At 45.6% G+C, this 26827-nt stretch overlaps 1 protein-coding gene across 8 annotated transcripts in view; it reads left to right on the top strand.

Annotated features, from left to right (window-relative positions):
- Window positions 1–26827, top strand: part of LOC145346831 (receptor-type tyrosine-protein phosphatase mu) — an 834856-nt gene that overhangs the window by 370224 nt on the left and 437805 nt on the right. For all 8 annotated transcript variants that reach the window (XM_080194637.1, XM_080194638.1, XM_080194639.1 and 5 more), the window contains one exon: window positions 17922–18215. In XM_080194637.1, the coding sequence (XP_080050763.1) occupies window positions 17922–18215 (294 nt within the window). The remainder of the gene's footprint in view (window positions 1–17921; window positions 18216–26827) is intronic.

Below are 26827 nucleotides of genomic sequence, written 5' to 3' on the forward strand. Positions count from 1 at the left end.
AAATCCTTCTCTACGAAGGCCAACGTGCCATTTGCCTCTTTTACCATCTGCTGTATGTGCACATTTTCAGCGACTGATGTGCGAGGACACCCAGGTCTCACTTTACCTCTCAGTTTACACCCATTCAAGTAATGATAGCATGTTTCAGGAAAATTGACACAGCATGATGCTTGTTCTTACTCACAGGGTCGAACATGTATCTGATATATGACCCGCGTTTTGTGCTGCTAAGCAAGTTCATTATTGGAAACAGTTAGTCGTAAAGAGTCAAATGAGCCTTGTGTGTAATAGGGATTTAGTAACAATTTCAAATGGTCTTTGCTTGGTTAAGTTAACAATGTGATGCACAAAAAAAAACAGATTAAATACTGGGAAGAACCGCGGGACCTTTACTTGTTAATTTGTTTAGTCATGAGCTCTTACATTTCGGCTGAAAGATTAGAACTTGGCCCGGTTCTAATTTCCTTCACGTGTTTAAAATGCATGGCTTGTCAGAAATGCAAAGCAGCTCGCTTCATGAATAAACAGCACAGTCGGACTGATGAGGAGGAAAGTCACAGTTTAATAGATACATTCGACTTGTTTGACAGGTTGGCATGTTAGCAGAATTTGTTTTTTTTTGTGTGTGCAAGAATAACTCTTGAAAAAACAGAGCGTTAACCTCTGCTGTCAGAAGACGGTGTAAGGAGGAGATCTCGCGGTTTGGAAGAATTCCTAAGATAATGGGAGAGGCAAAAATTACCCAAGTCTATTCACATTCCATTTTTTAATGTCAATTTTTGTCTTAGAGGAGCTCGTCCTTCACTCCTGTCAGTTATCCAGATTGAAATGACAATGTCTAAATCCAGGTTGTAGGATGTAACTTGTCAGTCTGCTCAAATATTCACTCGTGACAGGCCTGAATCTTTGTCTAACAGTCGCTGCGGAATGAATGTAAAGAAAATGGTAACTGGATTGATCAGGCGAAGGGAAATAAGGTGGATTCATTCACCTTTGTTCCATGCCTTCCATTTGGCAAATGTTTTAACAGTGTGTGAGAACCCTGAAGATGGCAGATGGAGGAAGAGAATGTGCTTGTTTGAGAAGGGAGCGGATTAATAGAGCAATCAGCTCGCTTATTGGATTCCAGGCAGGTAAAGTTTGGATCAAAGTGTAAAGTCACGGATTAAGGCAAAGCTGGTGGGGTCAGTCCATTGGGGGATGAGCAGAATACCATCTGTACTGTCAAGTGACCTCAATTAATCCTGTCAACCCAGTTCAGAGATTAATATGAGGGAAGAATGGTGAAGAAGATAGTTCATAATGCGATCTATTATATCAGACTTGTACTTTGATACAAATTATTAAACTGTGGAGTCAAAGTCTCTATTGGATACATTTGCACTATAAATTTACTATAAGTTGCTCACTGAGATCTGAATTGGCTTTGAAACAATGGCCAAGGAACGATTTGGAGTGGGACACATGGCAGCTAGAACCTTTCAATTGGATTTTTTAATCTCACCTGTCAAGTCACATTATTTTTGCGCCACAAATTGGTGAGAATGCAATTCGATAATGCACGGGGAGGGTCCATGTGGCATCTGTAACCTCTAAGTCCAATGGTCAATCCCATTAACCGATAAAATGTAAAATGAAACAAACAGAGGAATGACAAAGAACATCGTTGCAAGAATTAGAGTCCAATTAGATACAGGAAGGAGTGTATAAGAAGAGAGGATGAAAGAATGGATTAAGAGAACAAAAAATAAAACTGAAGAAATGTAAGGCCCCCCCCACCTGGTGTACTGTGTGTAGCTTTGGTATCCTTATCTGAGGAAGGATGTCCTTGCTATAGAGTGAGTGCGGCAAAGGTTTACCAGGCTGATTCCTGGGATGGCAGGTCTGTCGTATGAGGAGAGACAAAGTCAGTTAGGATTGTATTCGTGGAGTTTCGAAGAGTGAGAGGGGATCTCATGGAAACTTATAAAATTCTAACAGGGTTAGACAGGGTAGATTCAGAAAGAATGATCACGATTCCCCCAGAAGTGCTGAATTGGTGGAAAAAACTGTTCTAGACCCTGACTGTTTTATCAGTTCAGCTTCTCACCTGAATCTCCGCACTCTGTGCACTGCAGAGGTCACGATTGTGAATCTCAATAAAAACCGGGGGCGGGGGTGGGGGTGGGGGTGGGCGGGGGAGGGGGTTGGTGGAGGGGGGGGGGGTTGGTGTGGGGGGGAGGCCTATTTGCACCGGAGTCTGGCAGTTCTGGAACTCTGTGCATGTGCACTGGTCCCGATCTGTCAGTCTCCCCGTTTGCTGGCCAGCTCAATCGCTGGCCAGCCCAGTACCCCCGCAGTGTTGCCCCATCAGCACCCGCCACAGCCCAAATGTGGCTCCTGCAACAATTCCCAGGCCAGTTGCGACCCCCCCCCCCCACCCCGTCCTGGAGCACCCCAATGTCCTGCCCTCCCCCAGCAGTGGTGATCATCCCACCCCCTCACCCCAGCAGACCCCCCTCCTCACCGATCCCTCCTCCCCCTCCCCTACCCCCAGTCCCCGGAGTCAGAATCCCCCCTCCCCCGGGAGTCAGGCCCCCCCTCTCCCCCCACTGGCTGACCACCACCCCCCTCAGCCCACCTCAATTGCTGCCCTCCCTCCATCCCAGACCGATCCCAATGCAGCGGCACCCTACACTCCCACCAATTGCCCCTAGGCCCTGCCCACAATAGGCCCCGCCTCTTGGCACTGCCTGATGCCTGGTGGGCAGTACCAAATTGCCCCTTGGGCATGGGCACTTTGCCCTTTGGGCAGTGCCAGGGGGTTTACAGCATGGAAACAGGCCCTTTGGCCCAATTTGTCCATGTCATCCTTTTTTTAAAAACCCCTAAGCTAATCCCAATTGCCCACATTTGGCCCATATCCCTCTATACCCATCGTACCCCTGTAACTATCTAAATGCTTTTTAAAAAATAAAATTATACCCACCTTTACTACTACCTCTGGCAGCTTGTTCCAGACACTCACCACCCTCAGTGTGAAAAAATTGCCCCTCTGGACATGTTTGTATCTCTCTCCTGTCACCTTAAACCTATGCCCGCTAGTTTTAGACTCCTCTACCTTTGGGAAAGGACATTGACTATCTACCTTGTCTATGCCTCTCATTATTTTATAGGCCTCTATATGATCACCCCTCAGCCTCCTACGCTCCAGAGAGAAAAGCCCCAGTCTATCCAACCTCTCCTTATAACTTAATCCATCAAGTCCCGGTAGCATCCTAGTAAATCTTTTCTGCACTCTTTTTAGTTTAATAATATCATTTTTATAATAGGGTGACCAGAACTGTACACAGTATTCCAAGTACGGTCTTATCAATGTCTTGTACAGCTTCAACAAGACGTCCCAACTCCTGTATTCAATGTTCTGACTGGTGAACCCAAGCGTGCCGAATGCCTTCTTCACCACTCAGTCCACCTGTAACTCCACTTTCAAGGAGCTATGAACATGTATCCCTAAATCTCTTTGTTCTGTAACTCTCCCCATTAACTGAATAAGTCCTGCCCTGGTTCAATGTACCAAAATGCATCACCTCGCATTTGTCTAAATTAAACTCCATTTGCCATTCGTCAGCCCACTGGCCCAATTGATCAAGATCCTGTTGCAATTGGAGATAACTTTCTTCACTGTCCACGATGCCACCAATCTTGGTGTGATCTGCAAACTTACTAACCATGCCCCCTATATTCTCGTCCAAATCATTAATATAAATGACAAATAACAGTGGGTCCAGCACTGATCCCTGAGGTACACTGCTGGTCACAGGCCTCAAGTTTGAAAAACAACTCTCTATACCCATCCTCTGGCTTCTGTCAAGAAGCCAATTTTGTATCCATTTAGAAATCTCACCCTGGATCCCGTGAGATTTAACTTTATGCAACACCCTATCATGCGGTACCTTGTCAAAGGCCTTGCTAAAGTCCATGTAGACAGCATCAACTGCACTGCCCTCATCTACCTCCTTGGTTACCCCTTCACAAAACTCGATTAAATTTGTGAGACGTGATTTTCCACTCATAAAGCCATGCTGACTGTCCTAATCCTAAGCATCCTAATCAGTCCTTGCACCTTTGAATGCCTGTAGATCCTATCTCTCAAAATACCTTCCAACAATTTACTCACCACAGATGTGAGGCTCACTGGCCTGTAGTTCCCAGGCTTTTCCCTGCAGCCCTTTATAAACCAAGGCACAACATTTGCCACTCTCCAATCTTCAGGCACCTCACCCGTGATGACCGATGATTCAAATATCTCGGCTGGGGGACCTGCAATTTCCTCCCTAGTCTCCCACAATGTCCTGGGATACACCTCTTCAGGTCCGGGGAATTTATCTACCTTGATTCACTTTACGATTTCCAGCATCTCCTTCTCTGTTATATGTACACTCCTCAAGACATCACTATTTATTTCCCCCAGTTCCCTAACATCCATGCTTTTCCCAACAGTAAATACTGATGAGAAATATTCATTTAGGAATATGGCAGGGTGGGAGATTCAATCAGGCCTCGCAAGTTCCCGATAATAAAATGTTAAACATATTTAAACCACGTTAAAAAGAAGATTCAATTGAGTTACCTGTATTCTCACCGGTTTCCAGCGTGGTCTGGACTCTGACTGTTCTCCGGCTCTGGGAGATACACATGCATTCCCGGCACATGCACAAATCCCGGAACAAGGCCAACGACGCACATCTCCCAGCTCGACTCGCCAGAAAAGTTGCAGGTCGCGATGGGAGAATCACCCCCAGTGGTGGGGGAGTCCAGAACTGAGGATCATTGTTTGAGAATAAGGGGTAAACCTTTTAGGTCTGAGGTAAGAAGAAATTTCTTCATCCAGAGGGTGGCGAATGTGTGGAATTCACTACCACAGAAAGTAGCTGAGGTCAAAGCATTGTGCGATTTCGAGAAGAAACTAGATATAGCTCTTGGGGCTAAAGGGATCAAGATATATGGGTGGAAGGTGGAATAGCACACTGAATTTGATGATCAGCCATGATCAAAATGAATGGTGGGAGCAAACTTGAAGGGCAGAATGGCCTACTTCTATTTTCTATGTTTTTATGTAAGAAGGCAAATTTAAATTTAAAATTCTCCATGAAAATCTCTGCAGTGGTACAATCTAAATGTGAATGCAACCTTAAATTGTCACTTCATTTCTGACTCCCCAAAATAATAACGAGCAGAGGGAGCCGCGGAGTGTCATTTGCTCCTTGCTGTTCCAAAAATTCAGTTTGTTCATTCATCAGCTCACAAGCTTAGCACTGCCTCCAGCCAGTGATGAGTGACTGAGATTCCACAGCACACTACCTTCCACTGTTCAACATGAAAGGTGCAAATCTGACAAGGTTCTGGCCCCAGAATGGAGCCTTGCTTTTGAGCAACATGGATTGGAGAACTGAGCCCAGCTGGGTCCATGGCCCATTATCCAGTGCAGCTTCCCACTTCTTGAAGCCTCTTGCTGGGGCACAGCCTGACACAACAGTACCTTGTGTGGAGCACTTGGCTGCACAGTACAGCTAGAATAGCTAATATAGAACATTGAGAAAGCTCACACTGTGAAGTAGGAGCTGTTGTTCTAATGATCAAAGTACAATGTTGGGGCAAAGCACTGAGTTCTCTACTGTGCATCTAACAAATTATACCAGGGTCTGGGAATGTTTAATGTAAACAACCAGGTGCCAAAAATCGAAAAATTCTCCAACAGATTTCTCCCGTCTTTCTGAATAATTCACCTCCCAGAATATAAATATTCCTTACTAAGTTAATTTCTGCACCAGTGTTTGTCATAGAATCTCTCTAGTGCAGAAGGGGGCCCATTTGGCCCATCGAGTCTGCACTGACCACAGTCACACCCAAGTCCCATTCCCACAACCCCATGCATTTTCCTTGCTAACCCCTCTGATGTTAGGGGCAATTTAGCATGGCCAATCAGCCTTACCCACACATCTTTGGACTGTGGAAATAACCCACACAGACACGGAGAGAATGTGAAAACTCCACATAGCCAGTGACCTGAGGTCAGAATTGAACCTGGGAACCTGGCTTTATGAGGCAGCAGCTTTAACCACCGTGCCGGTTCGTGAATTAAGTTAGCCTGACTCAGCCTCTATAGAATGACAAATACTTTAGTGGCACAGTGGCACAGTGATTAGCACTGCTGTCTCATAGCGCCAGGTTTCGAGGTTCCATTCTGACCTCGGGTCACTGTCTGTGGTGGAGTTTGCATGTTCTCCCTGTGTCTGCGTGGGTTTCCTTGAGGTGCTCCGCTTTCCTCCCATTGTCCAAAAGAAGTGCTGCTTGGGGGCATTGGCTATGCTAAAATCTGCCTCAGTGTCCCTGAACAGGCACCAGAGTGTGGTGGATTTTCACAGTAACTTCATTGCACATTATGTAAGTTTATTTGTGACACTAATATTTAAATTTAAGAGTTTACCTTGAGATTTTAATGTAACTCTGTGCCTTACACTGCTTGATCTCTACTGCTGAAGCCTACAACAACACATGTGCTTGTAATAGAAGATGGAGAAGATGTATAATAGGTCTAACAATGTCTCTGGCTCCTCCCAGTGCTTACTGGCTAATTGGCCACTTGAGTGTAAAATGGCAGTGGCCTGTCAGAGTCGGCAGGCATTAAGTTCTCACTTAATTGGTGGTGGATGGGCCACCCTTGAGACTCCCTTCCATAAATTTAATCGGAGCAGAAGTGAGAAAGGACTCCACCAAGCATCCTCCCACCCGATTTAATGACCCCACCCCCATCCTAAAACTTGCCTCAGGGGAGGGCATTAAACTCTTGCCAACAGCGGGTTCCACAAGTGGGTTGGTGGCATGCAGCTCCATCTTACCACTACCTCTCTGAGCTCTTTTGCTGCCTGTGAATTGTCACATTGCTTTATGCAACATTAAAAGATTGAAGGAGCAGAAATCTTCTCCAGCTCAATATTGGGATGACTGAAGCTGTTGTCTAGGATATTTGCCACAAACTCCAATCTCACTGCTTTCGTCCCTGGCAGCTCTCTGAAGTTGAGCATCTCTGTCCATCCTTGGGGAGGCAATGGTGTAGTGATATTGTCACTAGATTAGTTATCCATAGACCCAGGGTAATGCTCTGGAGACCTGGGTTCCAATTAGTATATGAATTAGTATACAGTGAAAAATATTGTTTCTGACAATATTGACAGGGGTTCCAATCCCACCAGTGCTTGCTCCAATCTGAATTAAGTGAAACTTCAGTGATGATCATGAAACCGTTGCTGATTGTTGTCAAATCCCATCTGAACAAAGAGCAAAGAAAATTACAGCACAGGAACAGGCCCTTCAGCCCTCCAAACCTACACCAACCATCTGATTCACTGATGTCCTTGGGATGGGTAATAAGTGCTGAATAAAAAATAAATATCCGCTCCGTTATTAAGAAAGTTCACGTCCACCTCTGTACCATCTCCCATCCTGGTCCAACTCATCACTTACTGAAATCCTCATCCCAGTCTTTCCTACCCCAAGATGCTCTCCAGCCTTCCTTCTCTATGAACAGTATGCTTTGACTGTATAGCATGCAAGAAACAATATTTTTCACTGTATACAAATTCAGGTGACAATAATAAATCAAATCAAAGCGCAACGTCACAGCTTCCAGCATTCAGTCCATCCAAAACTGTGCCAACTCTCGTTCACCCAACACTCCTGTGCTCTACACTGACTCCTGGTGCGACTTTAAAACTCTTACTCTATTCTCCAATCCCTCTATGGCTTCACCATCTTTGTCACCTCCTCCAGCCCTGAAAGGATCTGATATCTCTGCACTCCTCAATTCTGCCCGCTTGCACAGTCCTCATTTTTAATTTCTCCGCTTCTTTGCAGATATCCCTTTCGTGGCCTTGGTCCTCTGCAATTCCCTCCCCAAACCCTCTCTATCTCCCCACTTCTCTCTCCCCACCTCTCTGTCCTCCTTTAAGAAGCTCCTTCAAACCTGCCTCTTAGACGAAGCCGTTGATGATTTGCTTTCTTCATCTCCTTCCGTAGCTAGTTATCAAATTATGTTCCTATTGAAAGACAAGATGCTGGAAATCTGAAACGCTGGAAATACTCAGCAGGTCAGGCAGCTTCTCTGTTCATGTTTCTATTGATATCGCTTTTATTAAACATTGGGCGCAATCTTATCAAAAAAATGGCAGTGTCGGTTCCGGCGAGAGGACCAGTGTGTTTCTCTCTGGAGGAACAGATTGGTTTTCTCTCCAGATCTTACCACACTCTGCCAAAAACAACATCAACAGTCGCAGCTAACACCCACCTCCAGTCCCCCCACCTCCCCTGCTCCCTGCCTGCTACTGCTCACCAATCCCCCCTCCTGAACAAGGCTCCCACTGGGGGGGAGGTCTGCCCCGGCAATGCCCCCTGCACAGGTTGGCACTGCCAAGTTGGTATGGACATGGTGCCACCCTGGCAGTGCCAACCTGTGCCAAGGGGAACAGCCAGGCAACTGCCTGACCACATTTTTAAAGTTTATTGATTAGTGTCACAAGTAGGCTTACATTAACACTGCAATGAAGAGAAATTAAAAATGAGGACTGCGCGAGCGGGCAGAATTGAGGAGTGCGGAGATATCAAATACTTTCAGGGCTGGAGGATGTTACAAAGATGGTGAGGCCATAGCGGGATTGGAGAGAAGAATTGTGAAAATTCCCTAGTCGCCACACTTGCCTGTTTAGGGTTCGCTGAGGGAGAATTTAGCATGGCCAATGCACCTAACCAGCATGTCTTTCAGACTATGGGAGGAAACCGGAGCACCCAGAGGAAACCCACACAGACACAGGGAGAATGCGCAGACTCTGCACAGACAGTGACCCAAGCTGGGAATTGAACCTGGGTCCCTGGCGGTGTGAGGCAGCCATGCTAACCACTGTGCCATTGTTCCAGCTCCAGTCCCTCTCTCCCGGGGGCTATACTTACCTTTATGCCCCAGGGTGGACACGGGGGGAGGGAGGGGGTGGGTAAGGGGGTGGGGGGTAGATTCCCCATGGAAGACTCACCTCTGGGTAAACCTGTAAATCTGTCAAAGATAACAACATGCTGGGGGGAATCAATTTTCTGCTGAGAGAGCATGTTAATGATATTAAAACATATTTAAATGAACATAAATAAGATTCATGTCTCTGATGACGTGCCTGATGGCGAGAAGAGGGGAAGATTCAAAATAGCCATCTCGCCGACAAGATCTGACTTTCGGACCTTGAATCCCTGCTGGCAATCTCAGGATTGGTGGAAGGGGGCTTTGAGTTTACTAGAGTCACAAGTAGGCTTACATTAAAACAATGAAGTTACTGTGAAAATCCCCTAGTCGCCACACTCCGGCGCCTGTTCGGGTGCACTGAGGGAGAATTTAGCATGGCCAATGCGCCTTGGCCTTTTGGCTAAGATCAAGTGTAGTATCAATATGCTGCACTTGGTTGAAGTCATTAGGTTACATTTCAGCTTCATTTCTTCAAGCAGCATCTCGGCCTTTTGGCTAAGATGCAAATAAGATCAAGCCTTGGAGGAGGAGCTACACCTACTCCAATCAGCTTGGATCATGTAGATCAAGCCCAAGACAGGAGGTGAGAGCCTTGTCTTATCAGTTTGGATCAGGAATGTCCCAACTTGTTGGGACTCTGAACTGGCTTTAATTTGACTTGATTGGATTGGAATAAAGTAAACAAAAAAAAGCGCCTAACCAGCCCATCTTTTGGACTGTGAGAGGAAACCAGAGTACCTGGAGGAAACCCACACAGATGGAGGGAGAACGTGTAGATTCTGCACAGATCGTGATCCAAGCCAAGAATCAAATCTGGGTCCCTGGCACTGTGAGGCAGCAGCGCTAACCACTGTGTCATTGATGCCATTATAAAAAGTGGAAGAACTTGCTACAATATATGTATTATATAAATGTGAGATGTAAATTGCAACCATTTTATTCAGAGTGGGATTTTGTAACTCCTTTTATTCCCGGTTTCTTAAAAGATGAAAAGGTTACAATTGCCACACAATCCATTTCCTCCCTAACCCCCCGGTGCTTCCCTCTAGTGGAGTGATGAAGAATCATTCTGTAACTCCAGAATAAATGATACAAAATGCCTCGCTCCATCACCTCTTTGTTCTTCTGCACAACTTCATAATGGGCCACAATTTACTATCAAAATGCACATATTGATGCGTACAGTTATTTTTGTACAAATCGCACAGCTGTTTATCTTCACGTTCACTCTCAAAATTACTAAGTTGTGCCACTCTGCCCTTGGCAACTGAAACTGGCACCTTGCCATCGTGATCCCCAGCCAAAGGCGTCTCTATTATTCACTCTTAGCTATTAGCAAACAACCTCTCCTGTGCCGAACATTAACTTTTCAAAGTATGCGGTCTCATTCCTTCAGATTTTAATTGTTGCTGGAGATTGTAGATTACATTTTTGAAAAATTACTTTTTCTTTCTGTGTCTTTTTTTTCTGCCTCTTGATTCAATCCTCTTCCCTGTTCTTTATTTCACTTTCTGTCACTGGTTTGACATTTGAATTCAGGTGCCCTGGTGCTGTTCAGTTTCCCATCCTTCATTCTGATTGGTTAAAGCATTGTTGCCCTGTTCACTTGGGCCCCAGATGCCCTGTCCAATGAGCCCTTGGTTTCCACCTCTCACTTGCAATGCAAGATTTCATGAAAATTGAACAGGCCAGGGATGTTTATTCATGGGTTACCATAAGCATTGGCCCATTGTGTTAAGAGAGAACCTTTGGACTGTGGGAAGAAACCGGAGCACCCCGAGGAAACCCATTCACTAATGCCCTTCAGGGAACGACATCTGACGAGCTTCCCTGGTCTGGCCTACACATGACTCCAGAGCCACAACAATGTGGTTGACTCTCAACTGCCCTCTGAAGTGGCATAGGAAGCCACTCAGTTCAAGGAAACAATGGGCAATAAATGCTGGCCCACAGAACGACATCCATGCCCCAGAAACGAATAAAAACAGAAGGGAGAAAAAAAGAATGCAGGCACTGGGAAAATGTGCAAACTTCACACAGTCATCCGAAGCTAAAATTGAACCCGGGTCCCTGGAACTGTAAGGCGGCAGCGTTAACCGCTGTGCTACCAAACCACCCACAATCTGTGCTTGTATAAAATTTGATTTGATTTGATTTATTATTGTCACATGTATTAACATACAGTGAAAAGTATTGTTTCTTGCGCGCTGTACAGCCAAAGCATACCATTCATAGAGAAGGAAAGGAGAGAGTGCAGAATGTAGTATTCCAGTCATAGCTAGGGCGCTGAGAAAGATCAACTGTCTGCACTAGTATATCCAGCAGGAAGGGACAGTGGTAGTGACATTATTAAATGCATCAAAAATATGACCACATTTACTCCTATCTATATATCAGAATATCCTCAATCTAATCAAAACCAATATCTTCACCTCCCAGTCTAGCTTCTGTATTCATGTGGATGTCATTTCTCCCTTAATACACTTCATCCATAATCCAACTTCCCTGTCTCATTCATTCTTCCTGATCTATGTGCATATGTAAGAATCTACCTCAACCTATCCTGGTTTCCTCTAGCCCCTCTCTCTGTCACCTAGATTCACAGGGCACCCTGATGTGAGTAGTGGGGCTCTTTGATTGCTGTGATCACCTTATCTTGTGTGACTTACTGGAGCATACTTAGGATGGGGGAATAAATTTTACGCTCAATCCTAACTTCATACTGCGGAACGAGCTGCATGAGCAGTGTCTCTGTAATTATATTTTGTGGTATTGTGAGTTACTTGGCATAGCAGTACCTTAATCAGCATCACAACACTGACATATAATGTGGATAATATTAGCCAAAACAATTGGGAAATTAAGAATATTTTAGCAGAGCGATCTTGCATGCAAATTTTAACCGGTAATATTCTGTAGACTGGATCTTTTTGGGGGCGAATGTTGTGTTACCATTCCAGCATTTTTCCTTCTATTTTTAATAAAGTTCTATTTGATCGTATCACCCTGAGAATAAGCGTTCGATATTAATAGTGCAAAAAATGTAATTATTTCACAGTCTCTCTTCTCAAAGCTATTAAAGTGCTGAAGTCACTGAAGGGAGAGGTAATAACTTACTTTCATTAACAGCAACTTTTCCTCACTCGTGGCAAAATAGGAAGTCATGTTAAACTGCGTGTTTTATAATGTAGTCCCCGTCATTTGAGGAGAGGAGGCTGGATTTAGCCCATGTGTAAAATCACTTGCATTAAAAGTTGTCAGCCATCAACTGGGGCAGCATGGTGGGACAGTGGTTAGCACTGCTGCCTCGCAGCACCGGGGACTGGATTCGATTCTCGGCATGGGTCACTGTGGGGTTCGGAGTCTGCACGTTCTCCCCGTGTCTGCGTGGGTTTCCTCCGGGTGCTCCGGTTTCCTCCCACACTCCAAAGGTGCGTAGGTTAGGTAGACCGGCCATGCCAAATTGCCCCTCGGCATGCCTGAACCGGCACCGGGAGTGTGGGGGATTTTCACAGTCACTCCATTGCAATGTTAATGTAAGCCTACAGTAATAAATAGACAACTGTCGAATGGATAGGGCGACCTGCTTCAAAGCAAAGCGAGACAAAGTCCCATCGCTGTGCAAGTAGTGTTGTTATCCCTGTTTAATAGAATGCTGGCTCTCTGTGCCAAACAAATGGCTGGAACTCACCTTGCTTGCACGCGGACTGCCATACAAATCAAAGCCTAGCCTCTGGGGGTGGAAGCTAATAAAACACAGTCTATTTCGAATCGTTGCAACGTTCAGAATTAATTGATGTAACTGTTAACCTCGGCAGGCTTTTCGCACAGGACCTGATTTGCATCCTAAGAGATTGTCCAACAGCAGCGGCTTGCTCAGCTGAGAAAGCAATCTCTCGCATTCTATAGATTATATATATTACTGCAACTGATCGTCAAGTCATCATGGGGATATTTACTTGGCACGCTTTCATTTTTTTTGTGTGCATTTGTGTGTCGAAGCAATTTAGCGCACAAATTTGGATACGAAATAATTATTTCCGACTCCAGTTGTGTTGACACGACTTTAATTTCACGATAAGCATCTCGCAGCTGCTCAGAGCACAGTCTCGATGCTACTTGGTGAATTTTAATATTACAGCAGCAAAATCTGATAGAGATTCGCAAGGAATTTATTTTCATTCAGAGAGAAGGAAATGTTTGAGCTAAATATGGGCTCTGAGGAAGATTACCAAAGGGATGGGATCATTCTTACTGACTTACCGTGAAATCCAATTTCTCACAGCATGAACTGTTACTTTTCGCTTATTGATTTTTAATGTTACTCTCAGAGTGGTACTTACTTTTTTTATGGTTATTGTTTCATTGGAAATTCCTCTTTTTGGGGCTTAAATTTTTTTCTACGGGGTGAGCGCTGTATGTAATTAGTCAGTTTAGGGGTCTATTAGATTTCAGATCTTTTCCTAATTCATGGAATTGAGGAGGCTTCAGTTTTAAGTTTATTTATTACTGTCAGAAGTAGGCTTACATTAACGCTGCAATGAAGCTATCGCGGATGTTGCACTTTCTCCCCGTGTCTGCGTGGGTTTCCTCCGGGTGCTCCAGTTGCATCCCACAGTCCAAAGATGTGTGGGTTAGGTGGATTGGCCGCGCTAAACGTCACGGGGATTAACAGGGTAAATGCGTGGAGTTACGGGGATAGGGCCCGGGTGGGATTGTGGTTGCTGCAGGCTCAAAGAACAAAGAACAGTACAGCACAGGAAACAGGCCCTTCGGCCCTCCAAGCCTGTGCCGCTCATTGGTCCAACTAGGCCATTCGTTTGTATCCCTCCATTCCCAGTCTGCTCATGTGACTATCCAGGTAAGTCTTAAACGATCCCAGCGTGTCCGCCTCCACCACCTTACTTGGCAGTGCACGCCAGACCCCCTCCACCCTCTGTGTAAAAACCGTCCCTCTGATATCTGAGTTAAACCTTGCCCCTCTCACCTTGAGTCTGTGACCCCTCGTGATCGTCGCCTCCAACCTGGGAAAAAGCTTCCCACTATTCACCCTATCTACACCCTTAATAATTTTATACACCTCCATTAGGTCTCCCCTTGTTCTCCGTCTTTCCAGGGAAGACAACCCCAGTCTACCCAATCTCTCCTCATAGCTAAGACCGTCCATACCAGGCAACATCCTCGATTGGCCGAATGGCCTCCTTCTGTATTGTAGCGATTCTATGAAAATCCCCTAGTCGCCACACTCTGGCACCTGTTCGGGTATACTGAGGGAGAATTTAGCCAGAGAATTCGGTGCCCTAGTTTTCTCTCACAGTCCAGAAGACGTGCTTTTTAGACCCAGTCAGCAACTCGAGAGCCTGGGCAACCCCGCTCGAGTGAGGTGGGCAGAGCTGGGGCAGGCAAGAGACGGAGAGGGTGCCTCAAAATGGGGGCAAACTCCCAGCTTTCTTACGTTCATCTGAAGGATGTGGGCACCACTGGCTCAGTCCAGCATTTATTGCCCAACCCCTGAGCTCTCAAATTTAATAATTATTGGAGATGGAAGATGCTGGTAAGGCCCTCTGATTGGAAAGGAAACCCTTCCGCTTGATTCGTTAGAGCCTCAATATTGATGCTGCTGCCTCTTCCTCGAGGGATGAAGCTTCCGGATCTAAAGCCTCCCATTTGCACCCCTAGCCCTTCTCCCCCAGCAAACCTACTGCAGGAATGTCACCCTCTATAAAACTCTTGACCCCCATACATAGTGGAATATGTTTCCCTTCTGGGTAAAGATAATGAAGGGGATGGATAGGGTAGAGGTGGAGAGATTCTTCCCGCTCAGAAAGGATAGTAGGACTCGAGGGCACAGTCTCAAGATAAGGGGGGGACAGTTTAGAACAGAGTTGAGGAGGAACTTCTTCACTCAAAGGGTGGTGAATCTCTGGAATTCTCTGCCCGTTGAAGTGGTGGAGGCTGCCTCGCTAAATATATTTAAGTCACGGGTAGATAGGTTTTTGATAGGCAAGGGGATTAAGGGTTATGGGGAGAAAGCGGGAATGTGGAACTGAGCCACTTCAGGTCAGCCATGATCTTGTTGAATGGCAGGGCAGGCTCGAAGGGCTAGATGGCCTACTCCTGCTCCTATTTCTTATGTTCTTATGTAAGTATTATGGGAACTATAAATCATCCCTAATTGAGGCCTTAATTGTTTAACTGACTGCTCATGTCTTGCAGCCCGTCCATATCCCTGCCTGCCCCAGGATCTTTCCTGGTGGGAGGAGTGCACCAGAGAGTCACCCCTACATGGCTTTCCACTATTTCCTCAGCCCCCTCCCCAACCCCTTCCTCCCCAATCCACCTCCACACCCATCACTCCGGAGCCAGAGTCACAGAGGTTTACAGCATGGAAACAGGCCCTTCGGCCCAACTTGTCCATGTGACCTTTTTTTAAACCCCAAAGCTAATCCCAATTGCCTGCATTTGCCCATGTCCCTCTATACCCATCTTACCCATGTAACTGCCTAAATGCTTTTTAAAAGATAAAATTGTACCCACCTCTATTACTACCTCTGGCAGCTTGTTCCAAACACTCACCACCCTCTGTATGAAAAATTGCCCCTCTGGACCCTTTTGTATCTTTCCCCTGTCACCTTAAACCCATGTCCTCTAGTTTTAGACTCTCCTACCTTTGGGAAAAGATGTTGACTATCTAGCTGATCTATGCCCCTCATTATTTTATAGACCTCTATAAGATCACCCCTAAGCCTCGTCCACTCCAGGGTAAAATGTTCCAGTCTATCCAGCCTCTCTTCATAATTCAATCCATCCAGTCCCGGTAACACCCTAGCTCTGCAGCTCCTGTGCATAAATTCCCATTATTGATTTGCACTTACCTGGATCTTGGAGGAGCGCAGTTCTGTTATTTGCCTTGATTTAGCGTCTAATTTGAAATAACGTCCTACTTGCAAGAGATGAGGCTGAAGCAGCTGCGACCACCTTCAGCCAGAAGTGCTGGGTGGATGATTCATCTTGGCCTCCCCCGAGCGTCCCCAACATAGAGACATAGAAACGAGAAGCAGGAGTGAGCCATTTGGCCCTTCGAACCTGCTGTGCCATTCATTTTGATCATGGCTGATCATCGAATTCAATATCCTGAACCCCTCCTCCCCCCCCCCACCCCACCCATGTTCTTTGATCCCTTTAGGCCCAAGAGCTATATCTAATTTCTTCTTGAAATCAGACAAGTTTTGGCCTCAACTACCATCTGTGGTGGTGAATTCCACACACTCATCACCCTCTGGGTGAAAATATTTCTCCTGACCTCAGTTCTGAAAGGTTGACTCCTTATCCTCAAATTATGACCCCTAGTTCTGGACACCCCCAGCACAGATGCCAGTCTTCAGCCAATTTGAAGCACTCCACATGATATTAAGAAATGGTTGAAGACATTGCATATTGCAAAGGCTTTGGGCCCTGATAATATTCTGGCTGTGGTACTGAGGCCTACGCTCCAGATTTTGCTGTGTCCCACACCAAGCTGTTCCAGTACAATTACAATGCTGGCATTTACCCTTGGAGGATTGTCCAAGTATGTCCTGTTTCAAGAAAGGCAGGATAAATAATAAGTAATAAGAAATAGGAGCAGGAGTAGGCCATCTAGCCCCTCGAGCCTGCCCCGCCATTCAATAAGATCATGGCTGATACATCCAGATCAACCAATTGCTGCCCCATGAGTCTCCTCCTGATCATTAACAAAGGGAAGGAAGATATTGTCCTCAGTGCTGTCAAGCAGCACATACACTTCAATAATCTCCTCATTGACACTCAGTTCTGTTCCACCACAGCCACTGGACGTCTGACCTCATCACAGCCTTGGTCTAAACATGGCCAAAAGAGCTTCCAATTTGCCATGGTATTTGCCACCGTAATTCTAAAGGGGTTTCCAGGATTTCTGGGGAAAACGCTGGGCAACCAATACGCAACAATTTCAGAAAATATTTTATGATTAACAAATTCCAAATCAGTTTTTTAAATAGTGCACTCCGCATAATGGAGCATGCCACTATCAGATTAGTTAGGATAAGGAGGCATCAGGATAAACAAGATGTGTTAGGGCAGCATGGTGGCACAATGGTTAACAACACTGCCTCACAGTGCCAGGGACACAGGTTCAATTCCAGCCTTGGGTCGCTGTCTATGTGGAGTTGGCACATTGTCCCCGTGTCTGCATGGGTTTCCTCTGGGTGCTCCAGTTTCCTCCCACAGTCCAAAGATTATGTTGATTGGCCATGCTAAATTGACCCCAGTGTCAGGGGATTAGCAGGGTAAATATGTAGGGTTACAGGGATAGGGCCTGGATGGGATTGTGGTTGGTGAAGAGTTGATGGGCCAAATGGCCTCCTTCTAAGAACATAAGAAATAGGAGCAGGAGTAGGCCTGCCCCGCCATTCAATAAGATCATGGCTGATCTGATATGGATCAGTTCCACTTTCCTGCCTTCTCCCCATAACCCTTAATTCCCTTGTCTATCAGAAATCTATCCAGAGAATTCCAGAGGTTCACCACCCTTTGAGAGAAGTTCCTTCTCAACTCTGTTCTAAACTGCCCCCCCCTCTTATTTTGAGGTTGTGCCCTCTGGTTCTGCACCGTAGGGACTCTATGATTCTGTGTTCAGGTTTGAGTGTAAAAATGAGAAAAGGATGCAAAGAGGGAATGGAAAAAAAATTTAAGAAACAGTCTTGACAGCCACCGCAAAGCATCCTTATAGGACTTAGTTCCCTATTAGAAAAGATCTCAGGACCAAATGTGACTGACCACTGATGAATTCCACATTCGTACTCTGATTAGTGAGATATGGATATATGATTCACACTGTTAATGCTTAATTTCGCAGATCCGCCGACTCCGATAGCGCCACCTCAGCTTATTTCCGTTGGCGCGACCTACTTGTGGATCCAGCTCAATGCGAACTCCATCAGCGGGGACGGTCCGATCATCCAAAGGGACATCGACTACCGCAGCACAAGCGGGAGCTGGACGGACATACAACCGGTCGACAGCCACCAGTACAAAATCGGCCATTTGGACCCCGACACAGAGTATGAAATACGAGTGCTACTCACGCGACCCGGAGAAGGGGGAAGGGGAGCTCCTGGCCCGCCTCTCATTATGAGGACAAAGTGCGGAGGTAAGACCAGAGGAATTTGATAATGAATTTGACAGTGAAATGGGGAAAACATCTGAACGTCACGTTGTGTCAGTTCTTTCTTTGTCCTTACATTCGGTCAAGATCGATCTTCTGTTTTCTAATCTCATACTCTGATCAATACTTTTATTAAGAGCTCCGTATGATTCAGTATTTATACGGTGCAGCATTGTGTCACACAGACCAGCTCTGGTTAAATAGTGAGTGGACTAAACATAGATGGCAACATTGAATTCAGCATCACTGCTCCTCGGCTAATGTGCTGCCCAGAAAATGTAATCTAAACAAACAGACGATAGCTCGTCAGTCTTGCAGCCAGTCAGAACAACAACAGTACATGACACTCGATGACTTTGAGAAGCCATTTAGCTAAAAAGAGATATCAGTCTTCTGTGTTTTTCTAGGTCGATGCGCTCATCAGTGGCCCAGCTCATCAATGAGGTATAGAGAACAAATAAAATATAGAGAATAAATTTACTGTTTTCCCAGATGGTGCTAGATTTATCAAGTGTGTATCACATGGCTAGCTCCACATATACAATGCTGTATAATTATTTTCAATTCATTTGTGGGACACGGGTGTTGCTGGCTGGGCCAGCATTCATTGCCCATCCCTAGTTGCCCTTGAACTGAGTAGCTTGCTAGCCCATTTCAGGGGGCAGTTGAGAGTCAACCACATTGCTGTGGCTCTGGAGTCACATGTAGTAAAAAGTCTGACAACACCAGGTTTAAGTCCAACCGATTTATTTGATAGTAAACTCACTAGCTTTCGGGTTTGTCCCTTCGTCAGGTGAATGGAGAGTTCTGGCCTCAGACAGAGCATATAAAGCACAGACAGTTTAGAGATTACTGATTAGAATGCGAATCTTTATACCTAACCTGCCGTTCAAGTCCTAAAGTGGCTGACAATGTGTGTGGAAGGAGCACTGATCACAGGTTAAAGAGATGTGTATTGCCTCCAGACAGTACAGTAAGTGAGGTTTTGCAAACCCAGGCAAGTCACAGGGGTTAACCCCCATGTAACCTGTCATGTAACCCTGTGTAATCTGTAAACTGTCTGTGCTTTATATGCTCTGTCTGAGGCAGAACTCTCCATTCACCTGAAGAAGAGGGGAACCTCGAAAGCTTGTGAGTTTACTATCAAATAAATCGGTTGGACTAAAACCTGGTGTTGTCAGACTTTTTACTGTGTTTACCCCAGTCCAACGCTGGCATCTCCACGTCACATGAAGGCCGGACATGGTAAGGATAGCAGATTTCCTTCTCTAAAGGACATCAGTGAATCTGATGGGTTTTCCTGACAATTGACAATGATCTTAATTCAAATTCCACCATGGCAGGATTCGAACCCTGGTCTGTAGAGCATTAGCTGAGTTTCTGGCTTAACAGGCTAGTGATAATACAAGTGGGCCATCACCTCCCCTATTTCAAGGATAGGAACAAGAATAAATCTGTTCAGAAACATTGGGCTGAATTTTTGGGAGGCACCATACTGCTCGCTCAGCAGCTCCCTGCACCCCCCGCTCCCACCTCCAGCAACGCCCCCACACTCCCAACCCCGGAAGAAAAGCCAGGCCTGAACCGACTGAGTTTTAAAAAAACCTGCCTTGCAGTGGTGAGACTGGATGGAAAAAGCACACGGCGGTTCAGACTTCAGTCCCCCCACCCCTCTGACAGCTCCCGCATTCCCAACGGCATCAGGGGGAGCTGCTGGAACCAATATACACCACTCGATAGAGTAAGACAATGAGGTGAATCCCGGGCTCTGAGGGCAGAAAGGATTCGGAGACCCCAGGGAGGGGGCGAGAGGGGGTGGTTGGAGGGGTGGCGGGTTGGAGGGGTGGAATGAAGGGGCAAAGTGATATTTGGGTGGGGAGGTGGGTGGAGTGGGGGGGTAACCTCTAATATGCACAGCACCATCCTCCCTCCCCCAACCACTGAATCAACCAACCACTCTGTCTACACTTCCTGCTGCCTTGGTATAATTAAGGACGCCACGCACCCTGGACATTCTCTCTTCCACCATCCTCTTTCGGGAGAAAGATACAAAGGTCTAAGGTCATGTACCAACTGACACAAGCTCCTTCCCTGCTGCTGTCAGACTTCTGAATGGACCTACCTTGCATTAAGCTGATCTTTCTCTACACCCTAGCTATAACTGTAACACTACATTCTGCACTCTCTCACTTCCTTCTCTATGAATGGTATGTTTTGTCTGTATAGCGCGCAAGAAACAATGTTTTTCACTGCATGTTAATACATGTGACAATAACAAATCAAATCAATTCAAATGTATCACCCCTTCCTTTCAGGCTTTTCAAAAAAAGCAGTTTTAAGAATGGCCTCTCTGGTCTGCCTGCCTAGAGCTTTATGGGTAGCACAGTGGTTAGCATTGCTACCTCACAACACCAGGAACCCGGGTTCGATTCCTGTCTTGGGTCACTGTCTGTGTGCAGTCTGCACATTCTCCCTGTGCCTGTGTGGGTTTCCTCCCATAGTCCAAAAGACTTGTTGATGAGGTGCTAATTTCTCCTTTAAAACAGGCGCCGGAGTGTGGTGACACGGGGATTTTCACAGTAACTTCATTGCAGTGTTAATGTAAGCCTACTTGTGACAATATTAAATAAACTTTAAAACAACATTGCGAGTTTAAATGTGCAGTGCTGAGCAGCACAGCTGCCTTTATATATAGGTGACAGCAAAATACTGCGGATGCTGGAATCTGAAACACAAACGGAAAATGCTGGAAAATCTCGGCAGGTCTGACAGCACCTGTGGGGAGAGAATAGAGGCAATGTTTTGAGTCTAGATGACCCTCCGACGATTTTCCAGCATTTTTTGTTTTTGTTGCCTTTATACCTGGCTGCACAATACAGGTCACTCCATCAAACAGCTAATTATTTAATTTCCAATGAATTCATTTGGACTCTTTAATTATCCATTCATTCTTATTCAGCAGAGCTCGAAGGAACGTATTATTTGGCAAATCTGCAGTGCCCTATTTCATTGGGTTGAACCATTTCACTGTGAATATTTACTCATCAATGATGCTAATGTGATTAGTGTATGAGATACTTACATTCTTGTGAATTGTGATCACTCAAACCTGCAGTCTTTGCAGCCTTGTTGCCAGCATTGACCCAACATTGTGACTCGGCAAGCATGTGTCACAGGATCAATGTCCTACATCATCTCTATTTCTTTTCGTGGGACATGGGCATGGCTGGCTGGCCAGCATTTATTGCCCATCCCTAGTTGCCCGAGGGCAGTTGGGAGTCAACCACATTGTCGTGGCTCTGGAGTCACATGTAGGCCAGACCAGGTCAGGAAGGCAGATTTCCTTCCCTAAAAATCATTAGTGAACCAGATAGGTTTTTCCCACCGGCAATGGTTTCACGGTCACCAGTATTTTCTTAATCCCAGATATTTTTTATTGAATTTAAATTCCACCATCTGCCGTGACGGGATTCGAATCCAGGTCCCCAGAACGTTATCCTGGATTGATAGTCTAGCAATAATACCACTAGGCCACCATCTCCAGGTAACTGATGTAGCTGGTACTGCTGCAATTTGAAGCAACTCCTACAGATCTGCTATTATGCTACGTCACACTCATTTGTCTACCGCCATCCTGACACCTCTGTTGTAGTTGGTCTGTAAGCATTCCATGATGTCCATCACCTATATATTGGTGTGAATGATTATCTCAGCCTCCTCTGAGGTCTCCAGCATTACAGATGTCAGTCTTCAGCCAATTCAATTCACTCCACATAATATCAAGAAACGGCTGAAGGCATGGGATACTGCAAAGGCTATAAACTCTGACAGTATTCCGGCAATGGTACTGAAGACCTGTGCTCCAGAACCAGCCGTGCCCTTAGCCATGCTGTTCTGGTTCAGCTACAATACTGGCATCTACCCAGCAATGTGGAAAATTGCCCAGGTATGCTCTGTACACAAAAAGCAGGACAAATCCAACCCAGCCAATTACTGCCCCAACAGTCTACTCTCAATCATCAGTAAAGTAATGGAAAGGGTCATCGACAGTTCCATCAAGCAGCATCTGCCCAGCAATAACCTGCTCAGCTCAGGTTTCGCCAGGGTCACTCAGCTCCTGACCTCATTACAGCTTTGGTTCAAACACGGACAAAAGAGCTAAACTTCCGAGGTGAGGTGAGAGCTACTGCCCTTGACATCAAGGCAGCATTTGAACAAATGTGCCATCAAGGAGCCCAAGCAAAATTAGCATCAATGGGAATTAAGGGGAAAACTCTCCACTGGTTGGAGTCATACCTGGTACAAAGGAAGATGGTTGTGGTTGTTAGAGGTCAGTCATCTGGACAACACTATAGGAATTCCTCAGAGGAGTATCCTAGGCTCAACAGTCTTCAGCTGCTTCATCAATGCCCTTCCTTCCACCCTAAGGTCAGAATTGGTGATATTTGCATATGACTGCACAATGTTCAGCACCATTCACGACTCAGATACTGGAGCAGTTTATGTCCAAATGCAACAACACTGGACAATATCCAGGCTTGGATTAACAAGTGGCAAGTAACATTCCTGCAATGCAAGTGTCAGGCAATGACCATTTCCAACAAGGCAGAATCTAACCATCAACCCTTGACATTCAATAGCAATATCATCACTGTATCCCCTACTATCCACATCCTGGTCATTAGCATTGATCAGAAACTGAACTGGACTAGCCATTATAAATACTGTGGCTACCAGAGCAGGTCAGAGGCTAGGAATCCTGCAGCAAGTAACTACCTCGTGACTCCCCGAAGCCTGTCTGCCATCAGGACTGTGATGGAATACTCTCCACTTTCCAGGTTAATCCCAATTCCAACATTCAAGAAGTTTGAAACCATCCAATACGAAGTAGCCCACCTGATTGGCATCCCTTCCACAAACATGAATTCCCTCCACCACTGACAAACAATAGCAGCTATCTGCAGGATCTACAAGATGTACCGCAGAGACTCATCAAGGTTCCTTAGGCAGCACCTTCCAAACCCACAACCTCTACCATCTAGAAAGACAAAAGAAGCAGATATATGGGCATGCCACCATCTACAAGCTCCCTTCCACATCACTCATCCTGACTTGAAATTCACTGTCGCTGGGTCAAAATCCTGGAATTCCCTCCCTAAAAGCACTGAGGATGTACCTAAACCACATACACTGGAGGAATTCAAGAAGGCAGCTTACCACCACCTTCTCAAGGGCAAGTAAGAATAGGCAATAAATGCTGGATTTGCCGGCTATGGCCACACCCCATAGTGGGGGGCAATGGTGTAGTGGTATTATCACTGTACTTGTAAACCAGAGACTTAGGGCAAGATCCAGAGACCCAGGTTCACATCCCACTGTGACAGATGGTGAAATTTGAAATCAGTAAAAATCTGGAATTAAAAATTCTAATGATGACCATGAAACCATTGTTGCAAAAACCCATCTGGTTCATTAATGTCCTTTAGGGAAGGAAATCTGCTGTCCTTACCTGGTCTGGCTAACATGTGACTCCAGATTCACAGCAATATGCCATCTGACATGGAGGGCTGTTAGAGATGGGTAACAAAAGCTGGCCCAGCCACAGAAGGTCACATTCTGTAAATAAATGAATAAAAATAAATACATGTATGATCTCACTTACTGTTCTTGGGTTAAATATTCCGTCCCTAAATCCAGACTGCATTAAGTCAGTTTCTGCTTTGAATATGTTATTATTTCTTCCTGTTGTGATTTATAAGATCAGTTTAACGAGATGACTCATTAAGCTTATACTTCTAAATTGATTACACTCCACTGCTTTAGGTTCCTAAGGTAACTTAATGAATAACGTGTGTCCCAAGCCACCATAACGTATCCACCGGTATATATGTGATCACAGATTTCTGCTAATATATATATTCTGTTACTTCATCTGTGCCCGGAGCTTTTCCTGTGCTTGACAATTTCAAAGCTTTCTTCACCTTTGATATCATAATGTTTGGCTTATTGTTTGTCTGTAGCTTCAGGACTTTCTCAATTTGGATTATCAGACAGTTCATTTATATGTTCCGTCCATCTCTTCGCTACTGCACTCCTTCCGAACTATATTTAACCATCTTAGTGCTTTCTGTACACAGAATCTGTTGATATCTATTTCTTTCTGTCCAAGATTTCACTTCCTGGTCTACGACTCTCATCTTATGATTCCTTTCCAGCTGTCAGACTTCCTTGCACATTTTGTTGTTCTGGGTGGGATTTTCCAGCCACACGCGTGCTCCAAGAATGGGAATTCCTGCCCAGGGTCAACGGACCTTTAAATGGTCCACTGGATTTTTCTGTCCCGCCCGTACGATTCACATGGGGGAGGAACAGAAGATTTCCGGCCACCATTTTTCTTTAGCCTACCTCATTTTCTTTTCAATGTCATCATATATTGGCGGCACAGTGGTTAGCACTGCCAACTCACAGCGCCAGGGACCTAGGTTCAGTTCCCAGCTTCGGTGACTGTGCAAAGTTTGCGAGTTCTCCCGGTGTCTACGTGGGTTTCCCCCGGGTGCTCTGGTTTCCTCCCACAGTCCAAAAGACTTTCTGATTTGATTTGATTCAATTCGTTATTGTCACATGTATTTGTATACAGTGAAAAGTATTGTTTCTTACGTGCTGTACAGATAAAGCATACCGTTCATAGAGAGGGAAAGGAGAGAGTAGAGAATATTGCAGTCACATCTGGGTGCTGGTTTAGGTGTATTGGCCATGCTAAAAATTGCCCCTCAGTGTTCCTGAACAGGTGCCAGTGTGTGGCGACTGTAATAAATCCACAGAGGTGAGGGCCCTGCCACCAAATAGTTCCTTTATTTACAAGACACGCTGCATAACAGGGCGCTCTCTGTGTGCATCCTTCTTCAGCAGGCAGAGAGACTGACACACCTGCTTTAAATAGAAAACACGAGGCTCCCTGATTGGGCCATCAATTAGCACTCAATCAGCGACATCTTTTTGTGACGATTCAATCAGGGATATCTTTTCCAGTTGAAGTAAGTAAACAAAATCAGACTAACTTAAGGATAAAAAGGATACAATCAAAGGGCTCATCCAGGATTTGGATCCGGGAGCTCTTAGACACCCATCCTTTTGAACATCCTAAAGGAGAATTGTAATCAACAAGCCTGCAAGTGCAGGACTCAATCAGGGAGGCCGACTCATTTGCCTGACTAAAGTCATCACGGTGACGAGAGGGTTTTCACAGTTACTTCATTGCAGTGTTAGTGTAAGGCTAATTGTGACACTAATAAATAAACAAACTTACTCAGGTGTGCGTCCTTTCTTTGCCTCTCCTATCATCATTATTCATATCTTGTCTGCCATCCATCCCTTGTCTCTTTGCCTTCTCAGATTTGACAATATTTCCTTTACAGCATATTGTCATGAATTTTCCATTTGCTTTCTATTTCTAATTCTGAGGCCTCTGCTTGTTCCATCTCCTCAGTCCTGAGGCATTCATATTTGTATTTCACTTTGAGAGTAATTACCTTCCTGATGTTCTTACCCTTCGATGCGTCAAGGTCTACATGGTCACACATCTCTTTTCATATTTTCAGTTTCATTTTAATCTTCCATGAGGAACAATGATCTGAATTTATAGTCACACCAGAATACACCTGAACCTTCTTTATGTCGTTTCTAAAATGTTGGGTGGAATTTTCTGGCCGCTCCCACTGGTGGAATCTTCTGGTCCCACCTGTGGTAACCACCCCCCACTCCCCAGTCCCCCCGCCAGCGCCCCCACTGTGGGTTCCCTGGCAGCAAGAGGTGCGAACCCTGGAGGAAAACCCTGTTGGCAGGCACAGGACTGGAAGATCCCGCCGCTGGCTAATGGCAAATCATCTCTGCTGCTGCAGAACACGCCACAAGCGAGCGGAACATCCACCTGTTGTTTCACAATCACATAATCCACTTGATGTTTATACTCATCACCTGGACTTCTCCCGGTGTACCATCTTCTTCCTAGTTACATGATGAAGGTGCTTGCCCCCTTTAGATCATTTCCCTGACTAAATTGTATCAGTTTCTCTTTTAGCCACTATACGTATACAAAGTCATAGGGCGGGATTTTACAACTTCACTCGAGCGAGACCTAAAATTCCCGCCCGATTGTAATGGACATTTCCGTTGTCCGCCCCTCGCCTGCTCCGATTCCGTGGCGGGCAAGGTGGTAGACTTCCGGCAACACAGGAAAGGTCCTTCAGCCCGTTGAGTCTGCCCCAGTAATGTCTACCATGAGAGTCACGCTAATCCCATTTTCCAACACTTGTCCCATATCCTTGAACGTTATGATGTTCCAAGTGCTTATCCGGATACTTTTTAAGGATTGCAAGGTTTCCAGCCTCCACTAGCTTCCCAGAAAGTACATCCCACCTCCCTCTGAGCGAAAAGAAATCTCAAAGCCCCTCTTAATCTCCTGCCCCTTACTCTGAAACTACAGCCCCTCGTAATTGACCTGTCAACCAAGGGGAACAGCTGCTTCCTATTCATCCTGTCCATACCTCTCATAACCTTATACACCTCAATCATGTCTCCCCTCAGCCTTCTTTGCTCTA

This window comes from Carcharhinus amblyrhynchos, chromosome 8 (assembly GCF_965287045.1).
Source record: "Carcharhinus amblyrhynchos chromosome 8, sCarAmb.v2.hapA, whole genome shotgun sequence".
In the NCBI taxonomy this organism is placed as follows: Eukaryota; Metazoa; Chordata; class Chondrichthyes; order Carcharhiniformes; family Carcharhinidae; genus Carcharhinus; species Carcharhinus amblyrhynchos.